This window comes from Rhincodon typus, chromosome 24 (assembly GCF_021869965.1).
Source record: "Rhincodon typus isolate 14 chromosome 24, sRhiTyp1.1, whole genome shotgun sequence".
NCBI classification, from domain to species: domain Eukaryota; kingdom Metazoa; phylum Chordata; class Chondrichthyes; order Orectolobiformes; family Rhincodontidae; genus Rhincodon; species Rhincodon typus.
In genome coordinates, this window is record NC_063355.1 from 9,906,537 (window position 1) to 9,923,002 (window position 16,466).

Here is a 16,466-nt window from a genome sequence, read left to right on the forward strand (position 1 = left end):
AAATAATTCTAACAGTCTGTTAATGATGTGGCACAATCCTCCTTTCTGTAGACATAGATACAATCTATCCTTGTCATCAAATACTGTCTTGCATGTAAATATCTTTTCAACAATCTGCTAATTGTCAATTCTTGTCAATCAAACTCCACGGCACTGAAAATAAATTATTAATAAATCTTGTCAATGGCAAACACAATTAGATGCAATGTCACAGCAAAATTAACGTCAATGTGACAACAGGCAGTACTTCCTGGTAAACTATGCAAAGACACTAGAATGGGCAGCCACTCAACTCTATAATTTTCGACTCATTGGATAGCTGATGAGGTGCAGTAACTTGAACAATACAGGATATAGCTGGAAAGACCGATAAAGGGTGTGCTCCCAAAGTCTCGGAAATAAACTTCCATACTAGATCTACCTTTTGGCTTCCCTGTCAATAAACTCCTTGGTGCCCAATGGTCAGCGTGATCTTTACCAGACGTTGGTATCGCCACTGCATTGAGATATGCACAGTTAAATAACTGAGTTGGTCATGCGATATTAAAGATGGTCAGTCTGTTTGCACTGGAGCCATTATCTGCATGAGTGGAGCCATTATCTGCATGAGCGGAGCCATTATCTGCATGAGCGGAGCCCCAGATTACTTTCCCCATGAATGTTCCATAACATACACAGGATCTCTGCTATCTTTTATCACGTGCTGTTATCCCGAAACCCTGCGAATTGCTGCTTTTCAAGTGCTTTCAGTTTGAAGGTTACTACTGAATATGCTTCCAGCAGCCTTTCTAGCCCTGTGTTTCAGATCATATCAACCTGCTGTGTAAAAATGTTCTCGATTTCCCTTGGAATTTTTTTGCCAACTATTTTACAGCTATATCCTCTGTTACTGATCCTCCGACTCGCAGAAACACTTTTCTTTTCCCCCTTCTATCTACATTCTACGTTCTGAGTATTTTATTAAATTTCTCATTAAACTTCCCCGCTCTAAGGAGAACAATCTTAGTCGAATCTCTCCGCATAACTGACATCCCTTATTTCTGATACCTCTCTGATATATCCCCAAGGACTTAACATCCTTCGTAACGCATGTGGTCCACAAAGGGACAAGACACTAACCTAGGCCTAACTAGTGATTAGTAATGGTTTACAACAATTTCCTTGCTTTTGTACTCTATGCCTATATTTATAAACTGAAGGATCCATTATGATTTTTCAACATCCTTCACAACATGTCCTTCCACCTTCAGCAATGTGCGTAAGTGAACCTCCAGGTCTCTCTGCTCTTACACCCTCTTTAAAAACTGTGTCACTTAATTCATATAATTTCACCTCATTCTTCCCACCAAAATGTATTTTGAAACGCAGTGGCAAGGAAAAATTAAATCCTCACCACACATACGAGTAAAAGTTTATACCAGCAACAATTTCTTTTTACATTTCCAGCTGTGTGGAGAATCCAGTGGATGTCATTCCTACTTACAGCATCGTTCCCACATAACTGTATGGCACTGCCCAGCACCAAGGTGATGATTAACTGCCAGCGAACAGAAGGGTCTTGGAACAAGTCCCACAGGCCTTTTGCATTTTGACCTTTGAGTGCAGTTTGTTCCTCCAGAAGTTCATCCATTTCTGTGGTTAGGTCAACATCGCCACGTAATCTCTTCAAGGCTACAGAAGCAGAAGGGCATGTGAAATGAGAAAAGGCATGAACGAATGGGGGAGGGAGGGGGATATCTCTTCGGAGGGCTCCTCATGTGTTGTGGGGCACCCTCCCAAGATGATACCATGCTTTGCACCCACCTCCTGGCCTCCACCCCCTTCCTGACTTACCTCATAGACAGACACAGAGATTTTACAGCACGCAAGGCGGCCCTTTGGCCTATCACGTCCACACAAGGCAAAGTCCGGGATCCACTGTTCTTTTCATAGCAGTACCGTCTGCAATCCAAGCAGTGTCCAGTACCAAGTTTGGGTGCCGCTGGAACTGCTAGGATTGCCTGGCAGCTCTTGGGGGTGAGACTACCTCCCACTGAGAGACAGAAGGGCCACTCTCTGCTAGTTCAAGCTTGTGTCAACTTTCTATATAGTCAGTCAGTTTATGAACTACTTTGCTAACAGGGTAGGGGTTGTCAAAAATCAGACAGCCAGTAGTGTTATAGTTAGGAACAGAGGAACCTGAACGTCGATGGCCATTAAATTAAATTTCAGATGATCTGCAGTCTATGTCAATTTAAACACTTTGGTTCCACAGCTCTTAATACTCCTGACTAAAACAAGAAAACACAGATTTTTGTATGAGAAAGGTTTCTCTCTTTCAATGATATCACCCTTCAACAATCCAAAAAACGAAACATGTTTAATCAACCCGTTCATAAACATTATGACGTACCTCGGGCATAGGTGAAAGTTAAACACAGACCTTCTGACCCAAAGATTGTGTCCCTATCACTGCAGCATAAGTTACCTTCCCTAAAACAGTCAATATTCAAGGGAATGCAACTGAAGTTTTGCAACAAGTCTTTATAATTTAGCCCTTTTAGATCCACAACTGGCCAACATGCACTTACTGAGGTGAGTTCCCAGAACTAAACAGAGTACTGCACATAGGATCTAACCATAGCTTTAGACAAAACAGTACTTTTCAGTGACCACTGTTGGGACTCTGGAATTTGAAGCAGAAACAGAGCAGACATGCTGGCTCCAATACAAATATATCCTTTCTTAAATATAGAAGTCAAAGCTGAGCACAATACTCCAGATGTGGTCTCACCAAAGCCCTATACGACTGTAGCAAGTCTTCCTTATTCTTGCACTCCAATGTCCTACCAAACAAGACAAACATGCTGTCTGCCTTCCTAATTATTTGCTGTACCTGCATGCTTTCTTTCTGTGTTTCTTGTACAAGCATGTCCAAGTCTCACTGAACATCAATATTTGGAAGTTTTATAGATTTTTAAAAAATCTTTCTATTTTTAATGCCAAAGCAAATATCTTCACACTTCCTCACCCTATTCTCCAACTGCAACCTTCTTGCTTACTCACTTAGAGTCATAGTGTCGTACAGCACAGAAACAGACCCTTCAGTTCAACTCATCCATGCTGACCAGATATCCTAAATAAATGTGGTCCCATTTGCCAGCATTTGGCAAATATCCCTCTAAACCCTTCCTATTCATATACCCATTCAGATGCCTTTTACATGTTGTAATTGTACCAGCCTCCACCACTTCATTCCATACATGCACCACCATCTGTGTGAAAAAGTTGCCCCTTGGGTCCCTTTTAAACCTTTCCCCTCTCACCTTAAACATATGCCCTCTAGTTCTGAACTCCCCACTCCAGGGAAAAGACCTTGTCTATTTACCCTATCCATGCCCCTCATGATTTTATAAACCTCTATAAGGTCACCGCTCAGCTCTGACACTCCAGGGAAAATAGCCCCAGCCTCTTCAGCTTCTCCCTAAAGCTCAAACCCTCCATCCCTGGCAACATCTTGTAAATCTTTTCTGAACTCTTTCTAGTTTCCCAATATCCTTCCTGCAGGAGGAGACCAGGATTGCACGCAATATTCCAAAAGTGGCTGAACTAATGTCCTGTACAGCTGCAACATGATCTCCCAACTCCTATACTCAATGCGCTGATCAATAAAGGCAAGCATACCAAACACCCTTTTCACTATCCTATCTACCTGTGACTCCACTTTCAAGGAACTATGAAACTGCACTCCAAGGTCTCTTTGTTCAGCAACACCCCCAAGGACCTTACCATTAAGTGTGTAAGTCCTGCCCTGATTTGCCTTTCCAAAATGCAGCACCTCATATTTATCTAAATTAAACTCCATCTGCCACTCCTTGGCCCATGTCAACACATCCATATTTCTTTGTGGCCTCTTGACGCCCTCCTCAGTACTGGAGCAAACCTGGATAACTCTTGGTCTCTTTGTCCAAATTATTAATATAGCTTGCAAATAGCTGAGACACCAGCACTGATCCTTGTGGCATTCCAATAGTTACAGTTTGCCAACTTGAAAATGCTCCTTCTACGTCTACACTCTGCTTTCTGTCCATTAACCAAACCTCCATCAGTGCTAATATATTCTCCCAAACTCCATGAGCACTTCTCTTGTGCACTAATCTTTTGTGATAATTTAATGAGTTTGGAAATATAAGTAATCTACTTCAATTGGCTCTCTTTTATCTACCCTTCTATCCCCAAAAATCTCTAATAAATCTGGCAAACACAATCTCCCTTTTGGAAAACCATACTGGCTTGATCTGATCATTCTTTGATTTTCTAAATACATTTTTAAGATTTACTTAATAACAAATTTCAGTATTTCCCAATGACTGGCTTTCGATTACCTGACCTGCAAGTTGCCCCTTTTCTCTCTCGCTTCTTCAGTAGTACAGCAGTATTACATTTGTTAACTTCCAGTCCCTATGGACCTTTGCAAAATGCAGGAATTGTTGATATATCAAAACCAGAGCACTCACCATCCTCGCAGTTATCTGGTTTAGAACCCAAGAATCTAAGTCATCAAGTCATAAAGTCATACACCACAGAAACAGACCCTTCGATCCAACTCATCCGTGCTGACCAGACATCCCAATGTGACCTAGTTCCTTTTGCCAGCATTTGGCCCATATCCCTGTAAACCCTTTTTATTCACATATCCAACCAGATACCTTTTAAATGTTGTATTTGTACTCACCTCCACCACTTCCTCTGGCAGCTTGTTCCATAAACACACCTAGGGATTTGATAGCTTTTAGTCCCTTAAGTTTCTCCAATATCCTTCCTGACATTAATTTGATATTAAATACCGTATGTTCTTTTTTGCCTCTAATTTACCCTCTATTGCTGTTATATAATTCGTGCCTATTACAGTGAACAAAATTTGATCAACATATCTCCTATCTCCCTTGATAATTTCTGCTGCCTCTACAATTAAGAGACCAACACTTACTTTAGCTACCTCCTCACTTATTCACACTAATTAAAGTTCATATAATCTGTTTTGTATATTCTGATCAACTGCAGTTGGCATTTCCTGGTTTATTTTCCTTGCCTTCTGGGAGAAAGGCAAAGCACAGTAGGCTTGAGGGAGCCATATTTTGTTTTATTTATTCATGGGACGTGGGTGTCACTGGCTATGCCAGCATTTATTGCCCATCCCTAATTGCCCAGAGGGCAGTTCAGAGTCAACCACATTGCTGTGGGTCTGGAGTCACATGTAGGCCAGACCAGGCAAGGATAGCAGCTTCCTTGCCTAACATGCATCAGCGACCCAGATGGGCTTTTCCAACAATCAACAGTAAATTCATGGTCATTGTTAGACTCTTAATTCCAGATTTTTATTGAATTCCAATTCCAGGATTCAAACCCAGGTCCCGTGGACATTACTTAGATCTCTGGATTAACAGTCCAGTGACAATACCACTAGGCCATCACCTCCCTACACCAGGGAACTGATAAAATACAGCCCGAGGTGTGAAGCCTACAGAGCTTACCTTTTTGAGTGAGAGGCAGAGGGAGTCCAGGAAGGCCCCAGGTTTGAAAAAAAAGTGAACACTGATATCCCAGGAAATGTTGTAAGCTGATTGGTTGGTAACTGCTCTTAGACAGCATGGGTTAGAAATTAGAAAAATGTAATGTTTTAAATAATCCAAGAGTAGTAACTTTATAATTAATTAATTAAAAGACACCAGCAGAAGACAGTAACAAGTTGGTGAGTCTACTGTTTGATATACATGCAAAGGGGGAATGTATACTAAAGATTAACGTAGTAAACTAAGTGGGGGTGGGGGGGTGATTCAATTCTTTAAAAGATATATGAACACAGGAAATAGGAACAGCAGACCGTATGAGCTATTGAGTCTGCTCTGCCATTCAATATGATCATGGTGATACTGGGCTTCAATCCACTTTCCTGCCCACTCCCCATATGCTTCGATTCCTTGAGACATCAAAAATATGTTACTCCCAGCATTAAATATATTCAATGCTAGAGACTCCACACCCTCTCAGGCAGAGAATTCAATAGATTCACAGTCCTTTGAGTGGAGTAATTTCACTTTATCTCACCCTAAAAGATGAGCACTTTATCCTCAGACCATGCCCCTGTGTTTCAAATTCCATGACCAGTGGAAACAATCTCAAAGCATCTAACCTTATAAGACTCTTTCGAATCTTCTATGCCTCAGTGAGATCCCCTCTCAGTTTTATAAATCTCAAAGAATATAGACCCTATTTACTTCTCCCTTCATCATAGCACAACCTCCTCAGCCCAGGGACCAAATTAGGCAATGATCACTACCCTACCCTCCTCGCAGTACTGTCTATTTGTAAATATGGAGGTCAAAACTATATGCGGTAGTCCAGATATAGTCTCAGCAAAAGCCTGTACGATTTTGAAGGAATTCCTTATTCTTGTACTCCCAATATCCATGCAATAAAGGAAAACATGCCATTTGTATTTATCTGTTTCCCACAACTGCATGTTGACTTTCTACATTTTTCTATGAGCACACTCAAATCTCTTTGGACACCAAAGCCTACAAATGTTACACCTCTTAAAAATGTTCTGCTTTCCTATTCTTATAGCCAAGTTGAATAACTTCACAATTCACTACTTTATACTCTATTCGCTATCTTGTTGCGCACTCAATGTGTCAATTTCTGTTTGGATCTCTGTGCCCTCCCCACAACTTCACCTTCCATCTAGCTTTGCAAGCCTAGAAACAATACCTTCTGTATTTTCGTCCAAGTTGTTAGTATAGACTATAAATAACGGGAGTTCCAGCACTGAACCTCAGAGCCCTCCACTATTGTCAACTTGAAAAAGACCTGTTTATGCCAATTGTCTGCTTCCTGTCTACTGAGGGATTCTCTATCCATGCTAATGTATAATTCCCAATTCAATGAGCCCTTATGTCACCTACTAACCTTTTGTGTGGTATATTATTGAATAACCTTTGGAGTTCCAAGTATACTACATTTACTGGACACCTTTTTCTACCCAACTGGTTACATCCTCAAAGAGTACTAATAAATTTGACAAACAGAATTTCCCAGGAGTAAAATCATATTGATTCATTCTAATCATATAATGCTTTTCTAAGTGCAGTGCTAAGCCTCCTTATACCAAATTCAGCATTTTCCAATGCTCCATTAGTTAAGAATGCCATTGAGATAACCTTAGCTCAAAAAAACACCATTATAGAATTAAGTTGAGTAGAGATAACTTGTTCACTTGTAGGAGTAGCTTATAGGACCCATAACAGGGGTTACAATGTAGGATAGAATACACAGAAAGAAAGAAATAGGGCATGTAAGAAGATGACTGGAATAAACGTGGATAAATTGGGCAAATCAGATTGGCAAAGATAGTCTGGGAAATGAGCTCACACAGTTGTATTCAGGACAATGTCTTAAAGCAGTACAATGTTGTGCTGACCAGGGAGCAGCTATTCTAGACTGGTAATAAGCCAGTTTTAAAACAATAACCTTAAGGTAGGGCAACCTGTAGGTCACAGCTATCGTTAACATGATAGAGTTTCACATTCAGTTTGAACGGAAGAAATGTAAGTCTAAGATCAGTATTTTAAATCTAAATAAAGACAGGGTACGAAGGCAGAGCTAGCTAAAGTAAACTGGTGGCCTGGGTCAAAAGGCAGGACGCTAGAGATACAGTGACAGACTTCTAAGAAGAGCTAGTAACTCTCAGCAAAGATTTATCCCAGCAAGAAAGAAAGACTCATTGGGCTGAACCTTCTTTTGTTTCGGCCAAGTCCAAATTGTGTTTAGTTTATTTGCAGGGTTTTCACCACAATGTCTAAAGTGTTTTCTCACCATAGCTTACCAGACTTGGCTAACTACCTATCACGTCCCTATGGTATCCAACACGTCCAATTACAGCCCCATCTTACCACCTACTTTCCTCAAACAACTTGCCACTCAGTGGATATCTGCCAAAAGGCCAGTGACCCTTGTTCCCATGCCATCTTTGAAAGACTAGTGTCACCCAAAAACTGAACACCCTCTCAGTCAATGCTACCTTGACCCCCATGTCCATTATACAGGCAAGTAAGTATAAACATGAACTTTTATTTATAGCCAGACAAAAGGAAAAGAAAAAAATCCAATTGAGGCTGAAGTTCATTCCCACAATGCACAATGATTAAAGATTATGTTACAGTCAACAATTGCCTGCTTCACCCAGCTCTCAAATCTATTGGAATTGGGATTGGGGGATTGGGGGAACGAGGTGGGGGGGGTTTGCAGTGAGGTTCTGTCTGGCTTGTAACACCCGATACAGCTGAGCAGACAATGACAGCTTCCTCTGACTAATGTGCATGCTGTCCTCCTCCTCCTTGTACGACTGCTCCTGTTCCCCCAGTTCCTCAGTATCCAGCACGTTGCCTCATTGCCAGCTCCAATTGTGCAGGGCATAGCACGAAAGGATGATGTGGCACATTCTGTCTGGACAATACTTCCAAACTCCAGAGCATTCCAAGCAGAGGAACCATATTTTCAGCAGCCCTACACTCTGGTCCACCATGGTCCTGGGTGGGCATCATTAAACTTGCGCGCTGCATCAGTCAGGGGTTGCACAGAAGTGTCGTGAACCACAGTCACAGAGAGTAGCCTTGCCCTCAATAACCAGCCTTGAAAGGCACCCAGACTGTCAAACGCACCATGTCCACGAGAGTGCTTCAGGATGTAGGAGTCGTGGCAGTTGCCAGGGTAGTGGGCACACATCTCCACAGATTACCTGAACGTTCATGGAATGGAACCCTTTCCCGTTGATGAAATGCAGAGAGTTGTGATACGTGTCAGTGTATGTATCAGTGCCACGTGTGTGCAGTCCTTGGCACCCTGCACCTGGGGGAAGCCAGCTATGCTCCCGAACCCTCCTGACCAGGCTGCAGCACTGACCGCATTCGTAATCAAAACGAGCTGGTGTGACCTCACAGAAATGGCATTGGTCACCATCCTGATGCATTATCGGTGCACCATTGAGAGATCCCACACAGGTCTCCCATCACTCCCTGGTGGGGAGACACCCAAACATACATGTTCACAGCAGCAGTGATTTTCAGATCTGTAAGGAAAGGATGACCTCCCTCTGCTGCAGCCTTCTAGCATCCAGCAAAGTTCTGCCAGTCCCAGGACATATGGGGTCTGTGTGGACACTGCACCTCACTCACCCCTAGGAAATAGAGTGGGGCCAGAAAACTCTGGGGCTCCTCTGCACCCGATGCATCCTTTTGGGCCTGTAGCTGTGACCTAGTCCTCTGCACTGGCCTGCTACTGCTCTGGGCTTGCTATTGGCCCCATTCCTCCTGTTTCAGTTCTCACTTTCTTAGGTAGGCAGCCACAGCAACCAAACTGCAATCGAGGGCAGGGCCCATGGCTCTCAATGGAAAAGATGTGCATTGGGAATAGAAGGAACACAAGAGTTTCTTAGCTGTCAGAATAGTCAGGGGTGGTTTGTCCTGCAGATGAGGGCTGAGCACATTTCTCCACACAGTGAAACATACTGGACACGTCTCCATCATCCATCTACATTCAGGCTCAGCTTGTGCAGCGACTTGGCAAATGTGCTGTGTTTGCTGAGTGACCACCACATCACAGAAAAGGACAGTACTGTCTCCAGTTCTGGTCACCCTGTTATAGGAATGATATTATTAAGCAGGAGAGAGTTCAAAAAAGATTTACCTGGATATTGCCTGGAATGGAAGGTTTCAGTTATAGGGAGAAGTTGGATAGGCTGAGACTTTTTTCACTGGAGCGAAGGAGGTTGAGGGCTAACTTTATAGAGGTTTTTAAAATCATGAGGGGTATATACAAGGTGAATGGCAGGTGTCTTTTCCCTAGGGTGTGGGATTTCAATACTAGGGGGCATATTTTTAAAGTGACAGGGGAAAGATTTAAAAAGGACATGAGGGGCATTTTTCTTTTACACAAAGAGAGTAGTTCATGTGTGGAATGAACTTCCAGAGGAAGATGGTACAGTTACAATGTTTAAAAGAAATTTTGGATAAGTACATAAATAAGAAAGATCTGGAGAGACATGGGCCAAGTACAGGCAGGTGGGATTAGTTTAATTTGGGAACATGGTTAGCGTGGACTGGTTGGACCGAAAGGTCTGTTTCCACGCTGTATGACTCTCTATGAGTGCTGACAGCGATCTGACATCCTTCCCACTCCAAGCATTTTACTCCTCACTGCATTCGGTACAGACCATTGTTACTCTTACATGACAGATGAGGAAGTGATGTTGTGTGGCTCTCGCACGTCCTTGGAGGTTGGACAAACAGTGATTTTCCTTCGGCCAGTAGTGGCCTTTTGAAACATCATTGCTGCTAACTTCCATGTTATTGAGATATTCAAATTCAATTTGTAAGTTCCAACGGCAAGTCGAAAATTGCCAATAAAACATCATCTCATGGCTCACCGTGCTCTCCAATTCTGTTCTACCTACCCCTCCCTCCCAATTCACTTTGAGTTTCCCAGCTGCCACTGTCCTTATCCCCACCTCTGCAAATGCCCCTGCTTTCTTGCTCCTGGCATTGATTTCCCCAGCCGTGCTGGCAGTAACTCACCCCACCATCCCTACATACTCCACTTTGAACCCTTCTGAAGGTTCTATGGACAAAATCCCCGGACTGTGTTAGACCTAGACCTGTGACCATCTTCAACGAGCAGCCTCTAGGCATGATTGACCACACGCCTGTGTCTGCAACTCTCCGTCTGGGAATTTGTGAGCCCCCAGACTGCTTGTGCTGGTCTTTCAGGATTGACCACTGAGCATACCTTGGACTGGCAGAGGACAGAGTCCCTGACGATCAGAGTCCCAAGCAGACGAGTGACCTTGACAAAGTCAGTGGACTGTGTGTAGGCTGTGCCCGTGGCTGACAGTACCCGCACCCTCTGACTAACAGCAGTCCCTATTTTGACTGGACTGAGAAGTTGCTGACGTAGCCTTTTGGTTGAATAAATGTGTAGCACGTTTGCCACATTGACATCTCATTGTGCTATTCACCAAGATGTCCCTTCTTATCCTCCTCCATCCCCAGGTGATAAGCATGAGAAGCAGCCTGCCTGCATTAAAGAACACCTCAACACACCATTAGTGACAGTTAAAAACCAAAAGAACTGCGGATGCTGTAAATCAGGAACAAAAACAAAGTTGCTGAAAAAGCTCAGCAGGTCTGGCAGCATTTGTGAAGGAGAAAAAAAAAAAAAAAAAAAAAAAAAAAAGACCCGTCCTCAGAACTGTGACCCTTCGGTCACAGTTCTGAGAAAGGGTCACCGGACCCAAAACGTTAACTCCGTGCACGCAAACTATCCCTGCTGCATCCTGCAAGGTGTGACTGTGCTTCCTAAGCAGCTTGCTAGTGTAGACTGTGTGCAGGCCAACAGGTCCCTGTGAAACTGAAAGTGGAACCAACATGTCCAGAGGACCCTGACTATCAAGGAATGTGCAGGATTCTGTATGGATTTAAAAAAGGAAGTTTACATCAGGATGAGATGATGACTGATAGGTAGAATGGCAAACTGCGTACGTGAAGACAACTGGCACCAACAGCGTGGGTTCCATTCCTGCATCGGACGAGGTTACCATGAAGGTCCCTCCTTCTCAGCCTCTCTCCTGCCCCAAAGGCGTGGTGACCCTCAAGTTAAACCACAGTCACTTGTCTCTCTGCAATGACAGAGCAACCCTATGGTCTTCTGGGATTATGGTGACTTTACTGATGGACACTCAAGTGGGAATTCAGAGGGCTACAGGCCCTTTGGACAGAGGTTTTGGGGAAAGAACACTTACAGAGCAGAGTTGAGCAGAGAAAATACAAATAGCTCTGTGTTTTAAAATAATGAAAGGCCTGCTTGGTGTAATCACTTAGAGAACATCAACTCTAGCTACTCCCAAAAACTCTGAACCAATGCGCAAAAAGTATTCATTCTTCCTTCTGTGACTCGCTTACCTTTCATGCACTTGTTCTTGTTCTCCCTGTCAATCAGCAGGTAGCGGGGGCTCTCTGGGCACCATGGCAGAGTGAGGAGTTGAATCAGAGATGGTACTGCACAGGACGCCAGTAACAAAGGCCACAATTCTTCAGTGCCTAAAATCTCTCTGTAATTAGCATGAGGAAATGACTTCATTTCCTAAAGATTACACCTTGTACTTCATGCTATCAGCTGTGAGCAGTAAATACAATACAGATCCTATCACAAACCCAGGTACAGGATAAAGGAGTCAGGTTGATCATTGAATGTGAAGGCATCAAAAGATCCTCTTGCTTTCCATTCCTAGAAAGCATTCACCTCTGACTAAGAACTGGTTCACAGCGACAGCTGCATGACATTTACCGTTACCATACTATTCAATAATAAATAACCAAACTGAGATGATACAGATATCATGCAACAGGCAATAACAAGTATGGAGAATACTTTTCTATGCAACAATTTTTACACTGTAGAGATAGATGTGCTGATGGTTATTGACGTAACACCAGGAATAATGGCACATCATTGCACTAACAGGAACATATTAAAAACGTATTCTGAAATATAAACAGAAACAATGGATATCCTACAATGGGTTATAGTTAGTATGCAGCATAAAAACTAGGTTCCGATGGTATTGGTGTTAGAATAATAAGAACCTGATAGTGAAATAGAGACATGGATCTAAACAAACCTCAAATAGTTTATCAAGAGTATAACAGATACCCAGAAAGGAATCACAGTCCTGTATAAAATAAGAATGTCCAGATCTGTCTGGCCTTTTGACTGTAAATCATGGAACTTCCCTTTGTCATTTGTTCAGAGGTATGGGAATGAATACTAAACTCCTGTATGTAAGTGACAGCGAGGTGCAGCTATCGCTCTGTGTCATTTCCCAATCCGAGGTGAATGTACAAAATAAAAGGATCTTTCATATTTCGTATTCAATCACACCACTACCTTTAACTGGGATTTTTTTAAGTAATAGATATTACTTTGCCTGATGTATAATTAATAACAGATTAAAACATGGCATGTTACCAAAGCTTTACGTCTTGCACTCATCAGGACAAACACAAGAATACCACATTTCAAACAAACACAGCAATTTACACTGCAGGAGAAAAGGATGTTGATTGAAGGACAAGTTGAATATTTTCTCATTCGTGGGATGCTCGTGTCATTGTCTGGACCAGTATTGATTGTTAATTTTCCCAGAGGTCAAGCAAAGCCATGCTGTGGATCTGCAGTAGACCATTCAGGTAAAGATGGCAAATTTCCTTCCCTAGCAAACATCAGTGAATCAGATGAGTTTTACACAGTGACACATGAGACAATACACAGTGGTTACAGGGATGCCATGAGACTAATTAATTACAGATTTATATTGAATTTGGATTTCACTATTTGCCATGGTGGGATTTGAAGCCATGAACAATAGCCTGGGATTCTGGATTACTAGTCCAATAATATTACCGTTATGGCATTGCCTTCCCATAAACCTGATGTGAATCTGATTGGCCAAGACGTTGCCATGCAGAAATCCCAAGCAACTCAAAAGAGACACATTTCTTGAACATATTGTTTCTATTTGTGGAGAATGGGACCCAGTGTGTGAACACGGGTTGTTTCTACCAAGATTAAATGAGCCACGTTTTGAGTTTTAGTGATTATTTTAGGATTGTAAGTTAGGCAAAAAGTCTTTCTGGACTGAATGTAATACCCCCCCAACTCATGTAACCACTGCACAGCAGCAGCATGAAATGGCTACCTTAACGTGTTCAATATTTTAATTTACAGTGCTTTGCCTTCCTGGAGTAATGTGACCAGGCACATTCCAGGTCTGATGGTGGTGGGCTTTGCCCATTTGCAAATCTCCTTAATCCTTGCTGATCAGGACAAACATTGTCCTGCAGGATAGTTTTGGTATATTCCTTTTCTTCATCAAGTTTACCACCTGAGCAAGTGGCTAGGGCCTGACTGATCACGCCAATCCTGATAAAAACATACCGAGCGCTGAAGATAGGTTTAGGGTAGACAAGAGTGGAGAAACCAATCACAGTTTTCTCAAATGGCACGTCGAAGAAAGGGAGTACATTCAGCTGCTTGATTGCAAAAATGAATTTAAGCATTGGATGGAGACAGACAACGAATGTAATAAAATCCTTACACACAGCTGTAGATGCAAAAAATGCAAAGGTATTGTCTACATATTGGAAATGTGCACAAGATGGAAGGTCAGGTTTCATTACAACAACAACCCGCCTCCTGTGGGAACAAGTGAAAACGAAACAAACTTACACTAAAGCCTTAATCTCTAGAATGCACAGTTATCTTCACTGAGGAGGAAACATGACTCACCCAAGTCCCATGGTCTGTCCCAATACTATCCCAGCGGCAGTGAATGGAGCAAACGACAGGGCCACCATGCCTCGGATTTCCTTTGGTGCACTCTCACCAAGATACATGGGGTTAATGTTCATTCCCACACCTCACAGCAAAATGAAAAGGGAATTTGTGAGAGCCAAGATTAAAGGGATAAACAAATCTGTAGCAATGGACAGCAGAGATTCAAAACATAGCTCACCGCCACATTCTCAAGGGCAACTAAAGATGGACAAATGCTGGCCTTGTCTATGACAATCTCATCCCATGAAAGGATAAGGAAATTGGACATTTTTATCCATTTTTGTCCATAACAGTGCATTAATGCAGCCTATAACCCTGATCTATAATGTACTGGATTATAGTTTGGGCATCACCTTATGTTAAATAGTGGTGCTTACATTTTGTCCCTCTGCCTTCATTTATCCACAGCTCTCTCAAAACTACCGAATAATGAAGCAGCTCTATTCTAAATGCTGCCTGTTCTTGGAGTTTGAGCTTGAAGACCGTGAGTCGACAGACACTTTAACTCTGGGGAGGGGAAGATCTTTGCTCACCATTCAGATGTGCTATTTCAGAGTCAGAGGATGGAGAACACTGGGGCAAAACCCAAATGATTCTGCTCTCCACTTCTTCTGAAGCCAACATAACTAATTATACCCAAACTGTGCCAAGTACCGGACCAAATTCTACATGATAGTTTTGTTTCTCCCAGCACAAGACCCTAAGGCAGTACATTGTTCCGCAACTGACGAGCACAGGGCAATGCAGATGGCTCTGTAAACAGTCACTATCATAGAATCCCTACAGGGTGGAAGCAGGCCATTTGGCCCATCAAGTCCATACGGCCCCTCCAAAGAGAATCCACCAAGACCCATCCTCTCCTACCCTGTAATCCACCTAACCTGCACATCTTTGGACTGTGGGAGGAAACTGGAGCACCCGGAGGAAACCCACGCAGACACGGGGAGAATGTGCAAACTCCACACATACAGTTGCCCGAGGCTGGAATTAAACCCGGGTCCCTGGCACTGTGAGGCAGCAGTGCTAACCACTGACCCACCGTGCCGCCATATAAAGATAATTCTCAATTGAGCTGAAGTACAGAACCTTTGATCAGCTGGAGTATTTCCAAACAAAAAATGATGCATAGTTAAGGGGTTCCAAAACGTCAATGCTGAACTTTAAATTACTTCTAAAACAACAATGGCTTGGAGAAATTTCTTTCTCCATCTCATTCTGGGCTATTCCATTGATGCCTGTATGATTACTTTGCATGAACCAGTGTGAATGCAATCTTAAATTGTTAGACAAAAGATACCTGCGTTTATTCCGGCAAAGAGTCTCCCAATTAAAATCATCTCAAAGGATTTGACTGCTCTGCTTAACCCCATTAACAAAGCACCAACCAGTATGAAAACATTGCTTAGCAGCAACAAATTTCTCCTAAAAATAGAAAGCAATGAAAGTCAGTTAGTAAAATATGATGAAAGTAGCTCCACCTTATCATAATCACAACTGCAATAAATTCCACTCAGGAAATTAGATTCACACTCCAATTATCACACTTATTTCAATGGAACTGAGGGGCACTTGGATTTATCCCTGATTCATCCTCCATGTGGTGCTGTGGAAGATCCTAGATCCAGTCTGTAGTCCGTGTTGATTCGGTAACTGCACATTCTGGGCAGGGTTCTGTAGTGGGCAGGAGGTCCCATCGGGTAAGCCCCACCAGCTCTGTGAGCGGGGGAGGTCATGTCCAATGGAATCATGTGCCTTTCAGGCACTGAATTAGGCCCTCTACGCAATCAAAGACCTCCAGCGGCCAAAGTCCTGCTTGCTGAGAGCTAATCAGAGGCCAGCAGCTCCTCGTGCCTGTGCTGGGAGCAGCAGTAGCTGGCAGCTAGAGGGCCCAGGATCATTGTGCTAACCTAGACCAAAGGGGAGAGAAGACAGGGTGGGATGGAGAGGTGAGAACCATGGAAGAGGATCAGGGGAGTCGGAGGAAAGGGTGGGGGATGAGTATCTGCATCTCAAACCTCCTTCCCAATGCCAGGTGCTTT

The 16,466-nt window shown here is 43.0% G+C and overlaps 1 protein-coding gene across 6 annotated transcripts in view; it reads right to left on the minus strand.

The window, feature by feature from the left end:
• Positions 1 to 16,466, minus strand: part of LOC109919925 (solute carrier family 2, facilitated glucose transporter member 11-like) — a 59,229-nt gene that overhangs the window by 20,864 nt on the left and 21,899 nt on the right. For all 6 annotated transcript variants that reach the window (XR_007264642.1, XR_007264641.1, XM_048611337.1 and 3 more), the window contains exons 5-8: positions 15,725 to 15,849; positions 14,380 to 14,509; positions 11,994 to 12,142; positions 1,484 to 1,671 (exon numbers count right to left, since the gene is read on the minus strand). Coding sequence is in view for 4 of the 6 variants with exons in the window: in XM_048611337.1 (XP_048467294.1) it covers positions 1,484 to 1,671; positions 11,994 to 12,142; positions 14,380 to 14,509; positions 15,725 to 15,849 (592 nt within the window). In the remaining 2 variants the exon portion in view is untranslated. The remainder of the gene's footprint in view (positions 1 to 1,483; positions 1,672 to 11,993; positions 12,143 to 14,379; positions 14,510 to 15,724; positions 15,850 to 16,466) is intronic.